General features: G+C 42.1%; 1 protein-coding gene and 1 non-coding gene across 2 annotated transcripts; both read right to left on the reverse strand.

Annotated features, from left to right (window-relative positions):
- Nucleotides 1–1,416: 1,416 nt before the first annotated feature.
- On the reverse strand, nt 1,417–1,557 carry LOC127214735 (small Cajal body-specific RNA 21). Its single transcript, XR_007833891.1, has one exon. It is a non-coding gene; the product is annotated as a small Cajal body-specific RNA 21 (non-coding RNA).
- Nucleotides 1,558–4,698: 3,141 nt separating this feature from the next.
- On the reverse strand, nt 4,699–12,950 carry Snrpg (small nuclear ribonucleoprotein polypeptide G). Its single transcript, XM_051175022.1, has 4 exons — nt 12,889–12,950; nt 8,131–8,153; nt 7,024–7,148; nt 4,699–4,874 (listed from the first exon to the last, which is right to left on the reverse strand). Exons 1-4 carry the CDS (start codon nt 12,918–12,920, stop codon nt 4,824–4,826), a joined length of 231 nt encoding a protein of 76 aa, XP_051030979.1. The 5' UTR covers nt 12,921–12,950; the 3' UTR covers nt 4,699–4,823.
- Between the last annotated feature and the right edge of the window lie 386 nt (nt 12,951–13,336).

Below are 13,336 nucleotides of genomic sequence, written 5' to 3' on the forward strand. Positions count from 1 at the left end.
GGCTTCCTGGGGTCATTGGAGAGTTAGGCTGTATTTTTCACTGGTTCTGGCTGATGTTTTCTCCAGCTGGACTGAGTGAGGCACATCCTTGAAACCCAAAAAAATCTCCAAGTGGCTTCAGTTTACATAAAGACATTATTCCCAGCACTGTAATGTTTGACTCCTTAAGGAGATAATGGTCCTGGTTTAGTCTCCATAATAAAGGAGTGGAGAGGGGCTGGAGAGGGACAGAGTTCCAGTTCAGAAATACAAACTACCCAGACACCTTGATTGACAGCTAACAGAAAGAGCAAACTGCAGAGCCTGCAGGGGATGGGAAGATCTCTTAGAGGGCAAGAGATATGAGGACCTAAATTCAGATCTCCAGGCTATATGTAGATGTTAAGACATGTGGTACCAGGGAGACCTTGGCAGATCTCATGGCATGTGTGGGGGAGGAAGACAGAGACACAGAGAGGAGTGAGGGAGGTTGGAAGGAGGAGAGGGAGTGAAGGAGAGGGGGAAGGGAAGAAGAGTGTGTGTGTGTGTGTGTGGGGGGGGGGGGCAGGAAGTAGGTGGAGATTGTCTCTTAAAGGGGCCTTTTGCAGCCATGTACAGAGCCAGGGTCCTGCTTACCATGAGAGCAGGAGTGAGGAGTGATGCACTCTGCCCCTTCATCCAGGGGGCAAGGCCTAGGTGTGCCTAGATGCCCATAACCCCATTGCTGGGGGCAGCAGAGGAAAGTCTCTGGGCTTCTAGCCAACGAGTTTAATTGAAATTCTTACCCTAGGACCCACCATATGCTTTCCAACTAGGAGGTTGGGCCCTCTTAAAGAAACTGAACAATCAGAGACCTGCCAGAATCCAGCTCTAGAGGGTTTCAAGTCCCAAAGAAGCCAAGGAGGAGAGTGATAGGATCTGAGAGGGATTTGAGGGCCAATTGGGATGGCTGCCTGTTTATTGAAAAAGGCTATACCTATTATACTCTATAATTACACAGTAGTTTAGCAGGCTCAATGATTCAGGGATGAAAGTGGCCATTAATTTTATTCCAGCATTTGCTCCCCACCCCAAGACAAAAGTTTTAAGTTCAGCAAGTATCTAAATGCCTATTGTTCTCAAAGGTTCAGCAACTCCACCAGGAGCCCTCTTACCTCAGTGCAAAGGCCACAAGTTCCTCCTGCCAGAAAAAAGGGGGAAAGACTGCTTTAGCAAGCAGGAACTTTTTTCAAGGCACTTATCCTCACCTGGCCTTGGGAAAGGACTTCTCTGAGGACCAGACACTGCACTACATGATTAAGGGCAATTACAGAGCTTGATGCTCTGTAAGCACTGAGCTGTTCCCTAATTGTGACCAGTTTGTGTCTTAGTCTTTTTTTTCCTATCAGTTTTTCATCCTGTTCACCAGCTCCTCCTGCCAAGTTAGCAGGGTCAAGAAAATGTGAGGCTGGGCTACCCTGGGTGAAGCTCCTTCCTCAAACACTCATCCCATGAGGAAGCAGGCTTGGCCTTTTTATTCTAGGCTCTGCTGAGGGGAAATGGGGTAGGCTAAGCCCACATCCCAGGAAATCTTAGTCTTAATATATGGGCCTGCTTGCCTCAGCTCCCAAAAGGGAAGGTCTTGATGTCTTACTCTTTTTCCATTATGATACCATTCTGGCTCCTCTACACTTATTCAGTGAACTCTTGACCTTAATTTAAGGCCTCAGACTCTGGATCTGGACTGCACGACCTTCAAACTTGGAGTGAGGTGTGTCCAATTACCAAATCTTCAACCTTTCTGTTCTTCATGTAACCAGGAGGACACATTGGTGATTTCTGAGTCATCACACTATATGCTTCTGTGGAGGCAGGGATTTCCCCCACCCCAAGTATTATTTAAAGAGGCTGCCATTTTATACATTTTCATTCTTCAAAGTCTACACAAAATTTCCCAAAGGAAAGGCATAAGAGAACTCCCCTAACACATAGTGAGAATCATTAAATGAAAATAAAAGGGTGCAGGTAAGCCAGGTCAAGCTGAATTGAAGAAGAGTAACAGGTTTATTAAGAGCAACTCCCAATAGGTTCTCTGGCCCCAGAGATTAGAGGCCAGAGAAGTCACAGCCCAAACTACAGCAAGATTTTACAGGTTGTAGGCCTGTATGTCTGCCACAAGCTGGGTTTGTGCCCAATTATGGTCAAAAGCTAAGTTCATAGGCAGGGATATGAATGGCTGGCAACTTCAAGGAGCAGGGGAAGCTGCAATAGTAGCTAAGTAACTGTGCTTTTTGGCACCTTTCCTTATTTATTTTTAAAGATTTTATTTATTATGCATACAGTATTCTACCTGCATGTTTGCCTGCAGGCCAGAAGAGAGCACCAGATCTCATTATACATCTATAATGTATAGTTGTGAGCCACCATGTGGTTGCTGGTAATTGAACTCATGACCTCTGGAAGAGTAGCCTAGAGCTCTTAACTGCTGAGCCATCTCTCTAGCCCCCCAAAATATTTTTTAGTTTTTGTTTTTTGGAGACAGGGCTTTTCTGTGTAACAGTCCTGGCTGTCTTGGAACTCACTCTTGTAGAACAGGCTGGCCTAGAACTGAGATCCTGCCTTTGCCTCCTAAGTGCTGGGAATAAAGACAGCACCTTTCCTTTATTCAGTGGGTGGGGTTTGGAGAGATGGAGTAAGGGGAATGGAGCATTCCAAATTGTGCAGTGGTGAGCCATACACAGGCTTCAACTGTAGGCTTCAAATGATCAGGATGATCTAGAAAAACTACAGTACTGAGAGAAAATTTCTATTTGGCTCAGGAATGTGAAACCTTTTCTCACTACCTGCTGAGAACTACCTCCTCTTTTTCTTAGCAGAACCCTACAATATTTACACTCAAGGTGAGGGAGCCAATGACAGTCACAGGATAGACCTGGACCTGGGAACTGACTTCAGACAAACTTGGTTACAAAGGATGGCTGCCTATATACTGGAAAACTAAATGACTCTCAGAGTTGCCTGAATAATGGGCTGTGCTATCCAACAGATGTGTAATACAACTGCCACTGTTTCACAGAAGCTTCATTCCTGGGAGCCACAAACAAAGCAAGAGTCTCACTGTTCCTTAGTTGGTCTGGAGCTTACCATGTAGACCAGGCTGGCCTTGAACTTAGATATCCACCTACCTCTGCCTGAGATTAAAGCACTTGAAACCACAACTAGTTTTAGCTGAGCACATGGCAGCCACCTATAAGCATGGCTTCTCAGAGGCACTCTGCTGTTCTAGAAGTTCCCTTGTGCACATACCACCCTGCTTCAGTTTCTAACTTAGGCTTTCCTTACCCAGTCACAAAAAAATCCTCAAGTCTTTGCTTAGAGTGACTGAGGGCTAGAATGCAGCCTCCAGTTTGTGAGGCCTATGTACCTGATGAGCTGGGTGGAATGGCTATATAAAGGAAGGTTGTTCTGATTCCTAATTCCTCTCCACAAACAAGGCATGGTGGCATACACAATCCTGGCACTGGGGAGGCAGAAGCTATCTATAAGTTCAAGGACAGCCTGATCTACACAGCAAGTTCCAAGACAGAGCTGTAACTCATGTAACTTGTTGCACTCAAAAATCAAGCAAAAATATTGTATAGGCTAGCTGATGATGTCCTTCTATATATACATTTCTCTTACTGGTTGACTGGCCAATAGCCAGGCAGGAAGCATAGGCAGGGCTACCAGACCAGAAGGCTGGGGAGAGGCAGAGAGAGGTGGCCAGATAGACGCCATACTGCTGAAGGAGTAACATGCCAGATTAATGGTAAACCACAGCCTCACGGCAATACAGATAGAAATGGATTAATAATTAAGAGGGAGCTAGCCAGTAAGAAGCCCTAGTTATTAGCCAAACAGCTTAATAATAATTAATATAGCATCCGTGTGTTTATTTGTGGTGAATCAGCTGGGGGACCAGGTGGGACAGAAACTCCATCTTCAGCTAGCAAAATGGTTCATTGGTATAGGTACTTGCTGCCAAGCTGTCCCTTTATCTCCACACATATATACCCATAACAAAAAAGGTAATATTATCAATAAGCAACATATATAGTTATGAATAGGAAATAATGAATTTCTTGTTTAGGTTTGGGTCCTGTGGTGGTGTCACTGAGAACTGCCCATGGGTCATGTATTTGAGTACTTGGTCCCCAGTTGATGAACTGTTTGGGATGGATTAGGAGATGTGCTATTAGAGGTGGGCTTTAAGATTTCGAAAGTCCAGGCCATTCCCAGTTAGTTCTCTGCCTACAGATATAAGCTCTCAGCAACTGCTCCAGCACCAGGCCTGCTTGCCATGCTGGACATGGACTCATTTTCTAAATTTTAAGTCCCCAATAAACTTTTCCCCCTCCTATAAATTGGCCATGGTTTTTCTTCACAATAATAGAAAAATAACAAAGCTCCCATCCTAACACAGTACATGGCATATAAATACATATTCTAAAATATGAAACCCGTTTGTCCTAAAAAATTTTGCAAAAGGAACTCAACCCAAATTTGGAGTCATAGAAGTCAAAAGCACTAGAACTAGTGTTTGAAAGCCACACTTTTGCAGTTCATCTGCTCAGTGCCTGATTACTTATCTCCTTTCATACTGAGTCCAGAAGCTTCCACCTGAATGTAGGAAACAGCTTGGCCAAGAAGATCCGGTGAGAGAAGAGTAACCACACAACATTCAGAACTCCAGAAACACACTCTGAGTATCACAAAAGTTTATTTAGCAAAAAGTTTCTTATGAAAATGTACGTGACCCAATTCTACACCCCAGACAAACAGTCCTTTGGGGAAGGATGTGAATTCCTCTGCTGAACAGCCATTGTTTAGACTCTTTCTAAGGCTTCTAACATGATGATGCTGTTTCCTCGTATGACCTAAAGAAGTCAGTTGAAAAGAATAATTCATTTAAAAAGGCAAATTATAATATAGTACCTTTTCAACATGACACATCAGTGAGGCTTTTCTCAAGCCACAAAGATTAAGTTAATTTTTAAATTAAGACATGAATGAGGTATGGTGGCACACACCTTTAATCCCAGTAACTCAGAGGCAGAAGGATATCTGAGTTCCAGGCAAGCCAGGGATGCATAGTGAAATCCTGTTTTAAAGAGAGGGGAGGAAGAAAATAAAAAACAAAATAAAATAAAAAAAAGCAACGCCTATATTCTAATAGGCCCATTAAAAGAGACTGATATTATGACATTAGGACTGAAAAGTAATGATTAACTTTATGAGATGCCAAGTCACTGTGACTTAGCTTTTGGGAACCAGGGTTACAAGACTGTGCCAACCATCAGCTGTTTCTTCATCTTTAAACAGGGACAATATAGAAGAATAGCCATTATACAATAATAATAATAATAATAATAATACACTAAGATTCTGAGGGGTGAGATTATAGGTATGCATCACTACACTGAGCTCTGAAATAAGTAATACCATGAACTTTTGATCTGAAATGATGTAAAAGAATGATTTAAAATACACAAGTAAAATAGTAAAGTAGTCTACCTTTACCCGGCCACTACCCAACCTTAATAAAACCAAAAGGTTCAAGGGGTTGGGCATTCAGCTCAGTGGATAAGGTCCTATTTTTGCCATAATGGGTATGGTGGTTTGAATGAAAATGGCTCCCAGAGGCTCATAGGGAGTGGCCTTTGAGGTTTCAGAAGCTCAAGCCAGGCCTTGTGTCACCGTCTCTCCCTATTGCACATAGATCCAGATGTAGAATCTTAGCTACTTCCCTGGCATCATGCCTGTCTACATGCCATCATGCTTCCCATCATAATAGCCTAAATACCTCTGAACTGTAAGCAAGCCCCAGTTAAACATTTTCCATTATCAGAGTTTCAGTGATCATGTTGTCTCATCAGAGCAATAGAAACTCTAAGATGAGGGGTGTAGGGGGAGATGACCTCATCACAAGTCCTTATATTCGAGGAATGTAAAAACCTTTTTTTTTTTTTTTTTTTTTTTGTGGCCACAGAACTATTGCTTAATGAATGTTGGAAAGTTCATGTCTAATATGAAAGCTCAGTTGCACATGGTGGCTGCTGAAGCCTGAAATCCCAGCCCTTTCAGAGTTTGAAGGAAGAGTACTCTGAGTTCCAGGCCAAACAGTCAGACTCTATTCTAATCCCCCCACCCCAATTCTGGTTTACCGTATTCTTCTGTAATGAAAGGCATGTTTAACATTTATGCCAAGAATGCAAAGTAATGCCTGTGTGTGCTAGGTAAACATTATAACACTGAGATACATACATTCCTAGGCTCCAAACCTGTATTTTTTCCTAGTTATTTTTTATTATATGAAAGTTTTGACTGCATGTATGTACATGTACCATGAGCATGCCTGGTGCCCAAGAAGATCAGAGGAAGGCACTGCATTAAGGATTGTTGGTAGCTGCAGCGTGGATCAGTCCTCTGCAAGACTAACAAGTGCTCTTAATTACTGAGCCAGGGGCTGGAGAGATGGCTCAGTGGTTAACAGCACTGGTTCTACCTGTACCTCTAGTTCTAGAGGACTTAACACCCTCTTCTGGACTCCACATGCACCAGGCATACACATGGTACACAGACATACATGCAGGCAAAACATCCAGATACATAAAATAAGCATAATTAAACAAACAATCAAAAACAGCCAAGCCAGTTTCACAAGGTCCTGTATCTTAACAAGATATCCTGGGGCATCCTATGCTTTAGAGAATTTTTACTGTAATCAAAAGTCTGGCTATGTATGTGTATGCCTATCTCTATAGGATAAAGTTCAAAAATGGTTTCCAACAGCTAGCTGTTTTAAGCCCTATGATGAGAAGACTAAGAAGAGATGAGATCTTATCCACAGGTACCTGGAATTATTATCACAGCTGATATGTCCATAGATAAAAGGAAAAGAGGAAATGCAAAGTTCTAATCTTTCCTCTTATTTGCCTTTCAAAGGGTATCTAACTTGTATGAGAAGTTGATATAAGGGAAGTGAAGACATACACACACACCTCCTCCATATCAACATTTACTTACCACCATGCCGATGTTATTCTGTTGCCCACTAGTTGCCATCTCCACACACTCATCAATCACAAGATTCATAAAGGGATCAAAGCCCCGTAGTATTCCTTGTACGTGTCTGCCACCATTTAACTTCACTGTAAGAGGGGAAAAAAGAAGTTTCAATAAAGCCCTTAACTGTCAACCATCCATCACAAATCAGGCAGTAAAAGACAGGTTGTTGGAATGTGAGACCACTACCCCATACCCGTACTATCTGCCAAACACCAGGCTAATATATTTTAGCTATTCTTTGTTTTTTTTTTTTTTTTTTTTTTCTTTTCGACAGGGTTTCTCTGTAGCTTTGGAGCCTGGCCTAGAACTCGATCTGTAGACCAGGCTGGTCTCAAACTCACAGAGATCCATATGTATCTACCTCCCGAGTGCTGGGATTAAAGGCATGTACCACCAACGCCCAGCTAGTTATTCTTTTCCTACATTTTAGCCTTTAAGATCCTATGAAGATATCACATGTGCTGTCTCATGACTATAATTCCAGCACTTGGCATAAAGAAGGAGGACTGATTCAAAAGTCCGAGACCAGATTGGGTCATACAGCAAGACCCTATGTCAATGACTCCCCACCAATAACACCTCCCCAACATATATAAAGTAGTATTATCTTTACATAAAGGAACCAAAATTCCAAATAGCAGGGTTCAATGTTAATGTATAGCAGATTAGAGAACCAAATAAATACTAATAAAATCCCCTTGTTTTAAAAACTATATATACTATACTGCATGGGGTCAGGTTTCTAGTTAAGTCTGTATTTCCTATACATTCATAAGAAACAATTGCTGCTTGCTTTGCCTGACTACTTGGAAGCTTGTTTAAAGGAAAAACAGTCAATAAAGTTTCAAATATTACAACACAGGAAACTCCTAATTTTGTCAATGTCAGGGAGGCACAGATGAGATACTCTAAAGTTTTAGGTATTGGAAAATGGAAATTAGGCAAAGAGTCTAACTAGAACTCTAAGAAACCTGATTAATGGAGACTATTTTGGGTACTTTAAAGATTATATACTGCTAAGACAGACAAAAAGAAACTGAGTAACTGAGGTGGTGGCAGACTTACACGATAACTTCTTGTCCATAAATCTGAAAAAGCAAGAGTAAAAATTATGACTTACTTAAAAAAATTCTAAGCATAAACAAACACAGAATCAGTTAAGTTAAAACAATACAATATTCTCTGGGGCTACAGAAGATGGCTCAAATGTTAAGAGACTTTGACACTCCTCCAGAGGACCTGAGATCAGTTCCCAGCATCTATGTTAGGCGATTCATGACCACCTGTAACTTTAGCTCTAGAACTTTCCAGGGCATCTGTGCTCAAATACACATCCTCATACACATAAAATAAGTCTCAAAAATGTTTTGCTTGGGACAATGGTGGTGCATGCCTTTAATCCCAGCACTCAGGAGCAGACGGGATCTAAGTTTGAGGCCAGCTGGTCTATAGAGCAAGTTCCAAAACACTTAGGGCTGTTATACAGAGAAACCCTGTCTTGAAAAACAAAACCAAACAAAAAAGAAGCTAAAATTTGGGCTGGTGAGAAGAGTCAGATTTGCTGCCAAATCTGATTTTGATTCCTGGAACGCTTATCTTGAAAGCAGAGAACAAATTTCTTAAACTATCTTCTGACCTCCATACCTGGTACATGTACACACATACACAAACTGATGTAAAAAAGTAACTCTTTAGAATCTGTATAGCAGAAATACACCATTTAAAACAGCAAAAATCCTGTATGTTTGTGTGTATGAGTATATGTGTACTGGAGCAGTTGTTAGCAGCAGCCAGAAGAACATCAGACACCCTAAAATTCCTCAGAGACAGCTGTGATTTTCTCAACGTTGATGCTGAGAACTGAACTCAGGTTACTCTTAACTGCTGAGTAACCTCTCCAGCTCCCAAGTCCCATATTGTTGTTATGGGTCAGTATATTGTCCACTATTTTAGTGGACAATACAGTGAATATTTACATTAATATAGTTACAAAGATTTGGTTACATTTTGGTTATTCTAAAATAACAAAACTGTATCTAATTCAGCAAGTACAGCTAACACTGGCCTGAAATTCTGTAGCCCAAACTGACTTCAATTTTGCAATCTTCCTGTTTCAGCCTCTTTAGTTTGTATTTGATATTATAGGTGTGTGTGTGTGTGTGTGTGTGTGTGTGTGTGTGTGTGAGTGATATTATAGGGATGTGCCAACGTGTCTGGCAACAGTGTTTTATTTAACATTAAAGCATTAAGATATTAGTGAAATAAGTACATATTTTGAAAATTTAACAGATTAAATAGGAAAATTTAATTCTAGAAAGACACATAAGATCACTGAGTCATGCAGTCAGGTTGCTTGAAACTTACTAATTTATATGCATGTCTGTGTGAATGTGTTATGTATGTGTGGATACTAAAGAGGTCAGAAGAGTCGGGTGTTGGTGGCGCACATCTTTGATCCTGGCCCTAGGAAGGCAGAGGCAGGCCGATCTCTGAGTTCAAGGCCAGCCTGGTCTAGGATAGGCTCCAAAACAATACAGAGGAACCCTGTCTTGAAAAGAGGCCAGAAGAGGATGTTAGAGCCCCTGAGAAGGCAGGATGCACTCAGAGCCATCACACTCTCCAGTGTCCAAATCAGCTTCTGTAGACCAGGCTGGCCTTGAAGGAAGAGATATGCCTGCCTCTGTCTCTGGGATTAAAAGGGTACAAAAGCACGGCCCTGCTGGCTAAAATATCTTTTGTTTGTGTTCATCATGGTGTCAATATGGAAGTCAGAGGACAACTTCAAGGAGTTGTCTTTGAACCTTCAACTCTTCAATTGCTGTCTTCTAGGAATAGGCTAGAAAGTTTCCCTTTCTTTCTCACTCTACTGATGATTGAATCTAGAGCCCCAAGCACTCTAGGCAAATGTATACCACTCAGTTATATCATCATCTTTTTGAGACAGTCTTACTTAGTTATCCAGGTTGGCCTGGAACCTACAGTTCTTTGTCTCAGATTCTTCAGTAGCAGATATTATAAGCCTGTACTACCAGGCCTTGCTTCATTGAGTTTTAATGCATAAAGTATAATGGAAGAATTCAAATATACAGTTAAGCCAGAGTCTGATAGAAGGGAAAAATAGATACATTTACAAATAACAGTTCTAAAACAAAAACAAACAAAAAAATAGACTAGCTTTGTAGACAAGGCTGGCCTCAAACTCAGATCCACCTGCTTCTGCCTCCCAAGTGTGCACCATCACCACCTGGTTTCAAACACTAAATGTTAATAGGAGTTATTTCATAAAGCAACAAACATAGGAGCATGTTTAATTCTTACAAGGCATGTACAATTATTACTATATTATACAGATGAGAACTAAGGTTCAGGGTGGTGGCTTGAATGAGAATAGCCTCCACAGGGTCATATACTTGTATGCTTAATCTCTAGCTGATGAACTGTTGGGAAGAAATTAGAAAGTGTGTTCTTGTTGGATGAGTTGTCACTGGGATACTGGTGGGGCAAGCCTTTAACCCCAGCATTGGGAGGCAGAGGCCAGCCCGGGCTACAGGGCAAGTTCCAGGACTACCAGAGCTACATAGAGAAACCTTGTCTCAAAAAACCAAAACCAAACAAAGACAATAAATGTCACGCCCAGTGTCTCTCTACCTGTCTATTTCTCATCATGATAACCATGGACTAACCTTCCAAAATTGTAAGTAAGTCCCCAATTAAATGCTTTCTTTTATAAAAGTTGGTCACGGTGTCTCTTCACAGCAACAGGATATCGAAGTTTAGAACTTCTCTCAGGCACATACCAAGTAAGAATATGGCTGCTTAGCCGAGCATTGGCAGTGCACAACTTTAGTCCCAGCACTTGGGAGGCAAAGGCAGGTGGCTAGCCTGGTCTACAGAGCCAGTTTCAGGACAGGTTCTAAAACAATACAGGGAAACCCTTTCTCAAAAATCCAAAAAAGAATATGGCTGCTGGACTGCAGATGGAGGGGCTTGAAGTCTGGACTTGACTTTGCAGAGATAAATTGTTACAGGAGAATCAATCAGTGGCTCACAACCCTCTATAATGAGATCTGGTACCCTCTTCTGTCATGTAGGCAAACATACAGGCAGAACACTGAAAATCTTAAAAAAAAAAAAAAAAAAAAAAAAAAAAGAGGTGGGAAGTTGACTGTGCTTAGGCAGGGAGTTCAGCTTCGAGACTACTGAGACACTTGGCTAGAAGTGACCAAGGAACACTTTGTCATGCTAAACTAGGTTGTATGAGTAGGATTTATGAGAAAATAAGGGAGGCAGACGTAACAATATTCCAAAATTTATAAAATCCAGGGATGAACTTCAGGGAACTGTTCAGTAGTGGAACATCATGAACAAAGCCCTGCCTGAATCATAACATCACAAACAAGCCAACAAAAAAGTCAAAACACAACTAATCCAGACAAAAATCACTAGTTACAGTCTCTGAAAGGCCCAAGCATTAACTGTAAAGAATCAAAAGACATTTAAGATTACAAACCAACAGTGCAGTGCAGGGTAATTTCTACTTATGGTTTAATAAATTTTTAACAGGTCCAACAAAGGGGTTTCAGATCAAGGTTTCTTTGATAAAAATGTGCACTCAAATACAAAGTTCCCATGCATTGGAGTCTTTATAAGCCCAGTGATAAGCTATACACAAGTGCAGTCTGAGGAGACAAAAGCTTTAAACTGGGTCCTGTTGAACCAACATCTTACTGCCTAATTTTATTGGGTGCAGAATAAAACCCTGAAAAAACTAGCTTTCTCCGAGTAGAAAACGAATTTTCCTACACGGACTTATTACCAGGGCAAGATACCACACAGCATTCAAAATTTACCTGCATGCAAGAAGGCAAGCAAGTGTACGTTTGACTATGCTTCAGAAACCTAATTCTTGGGGCTTGGTTCAGCACTTTCTGATTTTTCAGAGAACCCGAATTCACCCTTACTACTCACGCCGGGGGGTCACAACCTCCGGTGGATCCGGATCCGACGCCCTCTCAGCAACCCATGTGCACAAACACACAATGAAACATGTCTGTGAGCATCAAAAAACAAGCAAAACAACCTCACTATAAACTTAAAAATGATTACAAGGGGTCAAGAAAGAGGAACTGTACTTCCAACTTCCCCCCACCCCAACATAAAAATTCACTGTTTTTGTTTATAACGGTCTCACTTCTTAGCCTAGACTAGCCTGGAACTCGCGGTAATCCTCTTGCTTCAACCTCTTAAGTATTGGCCACAAAGACAATCGCAACCATGCCCAGCTGCGGGGTGGGTTTTTCCTGTGTAACAGCTCTAGCTTTTCTGGAATTCTTTTTGTAGACCAGGCTGGATCCTGCCTTCCGAGTGCTGGGATTAAAATAGTGAGCCACCAAGCCTGGCTTTTCAAATGCACTTTAAAAAAAATAACCTATTTTTTATTTTATGTGCATTGTTATTTTGGCTGCATGTATGTCTGTATGAGGGTGTCAGATCTTGGGAGTGTAGAGACAGTTATGAGCTGCCAAGTAGGTGCTGGGAATTGAATCCCGGTCCTAAGGAAGTACAGTCAGCGCTCTTAACCACACTGAGCCTTCTCTCCATCCCCTCAAATGCACTTTTTAAAGCTGTGAGTTTCCGGTTCCTCACAGGCAACCACGCGCCACGTTGTCGACAGCTGCCTTGGTTCCTAACCAGGTAGCCCTCTGATAGTTTATCTTTGGGAACGCTGAGGAACTGCCACTGTAGTAACCATGCTGACCGGATCTCAGGGCCACTTACGGCTCCCACGAGCGCCTGGACCTCGGCCGGGCCGGCTTTACTCACTTCTTAAGTTCTGGAGGGTGAGCCTTGCTCATGGCGACTCTTCAAGCGGGCTCGGCACGATGAAAAGGAGCGGGCGGCCTCACAAACGCACGCGCAGCAAGTCAGGCGCTAATGTCTGACGTCACCCCCGCGCTGGGCAATCGATTTCCGGTAACCGTTTTCTTCATCTCGCGATACCGAGGGCGCTGGAACCCGCACCACACTTCCGGTTGCGTCGTCAGTGACTGGCTACGACCAAGAGGCGGTGCCTCGGCTAAGCTTCCTTTGTGTAAAATTGGAGTGGTGGGTTCCGTGCTTCTTTGCGCGTCACTTGCTTTTTTTCTTAACTTTCTCTTTTCCTTTTTTCTTTTTCTTTACATTTTCATCGTTTCTCCTTCCCCGCCCTCACCCGTTTTTGATGTAATTCATACGGCTTCGAGCTCACCGTATAGTTGAAGCTGACTTAGAA

This window comes from Phodopus roborovskii, unplaced genomic scaffold, assembly GCF_943737965.1.
Source record: "Phodopus roborovskii unplaced genomic scaffold, PHOROB, whole genome shotgun sequence".
NCBI lineage: Eukaryota > Metazoa > Chordata > Mammalia > Rodentia > Cricetidae > Phodopus > Phodopus roborovskii.

What these genes read in the sequence shown, in the direction of transcription:
- Snrpg (XM_051175022.1), bottom strand. Translation starts at nt 12,920, where the DNA reads ATGAGCAAGGCTCACCCTCCAGAACTTAAGAA. An exon ending in TATGGACAAGAAGTTATCGT is followed by an intron (nt 7,149 to 8,130) that starts GTAAGTCTGCCA and finishes CCCCTCTTACAG; the next exon opens with TGAAGTTAAATGGTGGCAGA. An exon ending in AGAATAACATCGGCATGGTG is followed by an intron (nt 4,875 to 7,023) that starts GTAAGTAAATGT and finishes TGACTTCTTTAG; the next exon opens with GTCATACGAGGAAACAGCAT.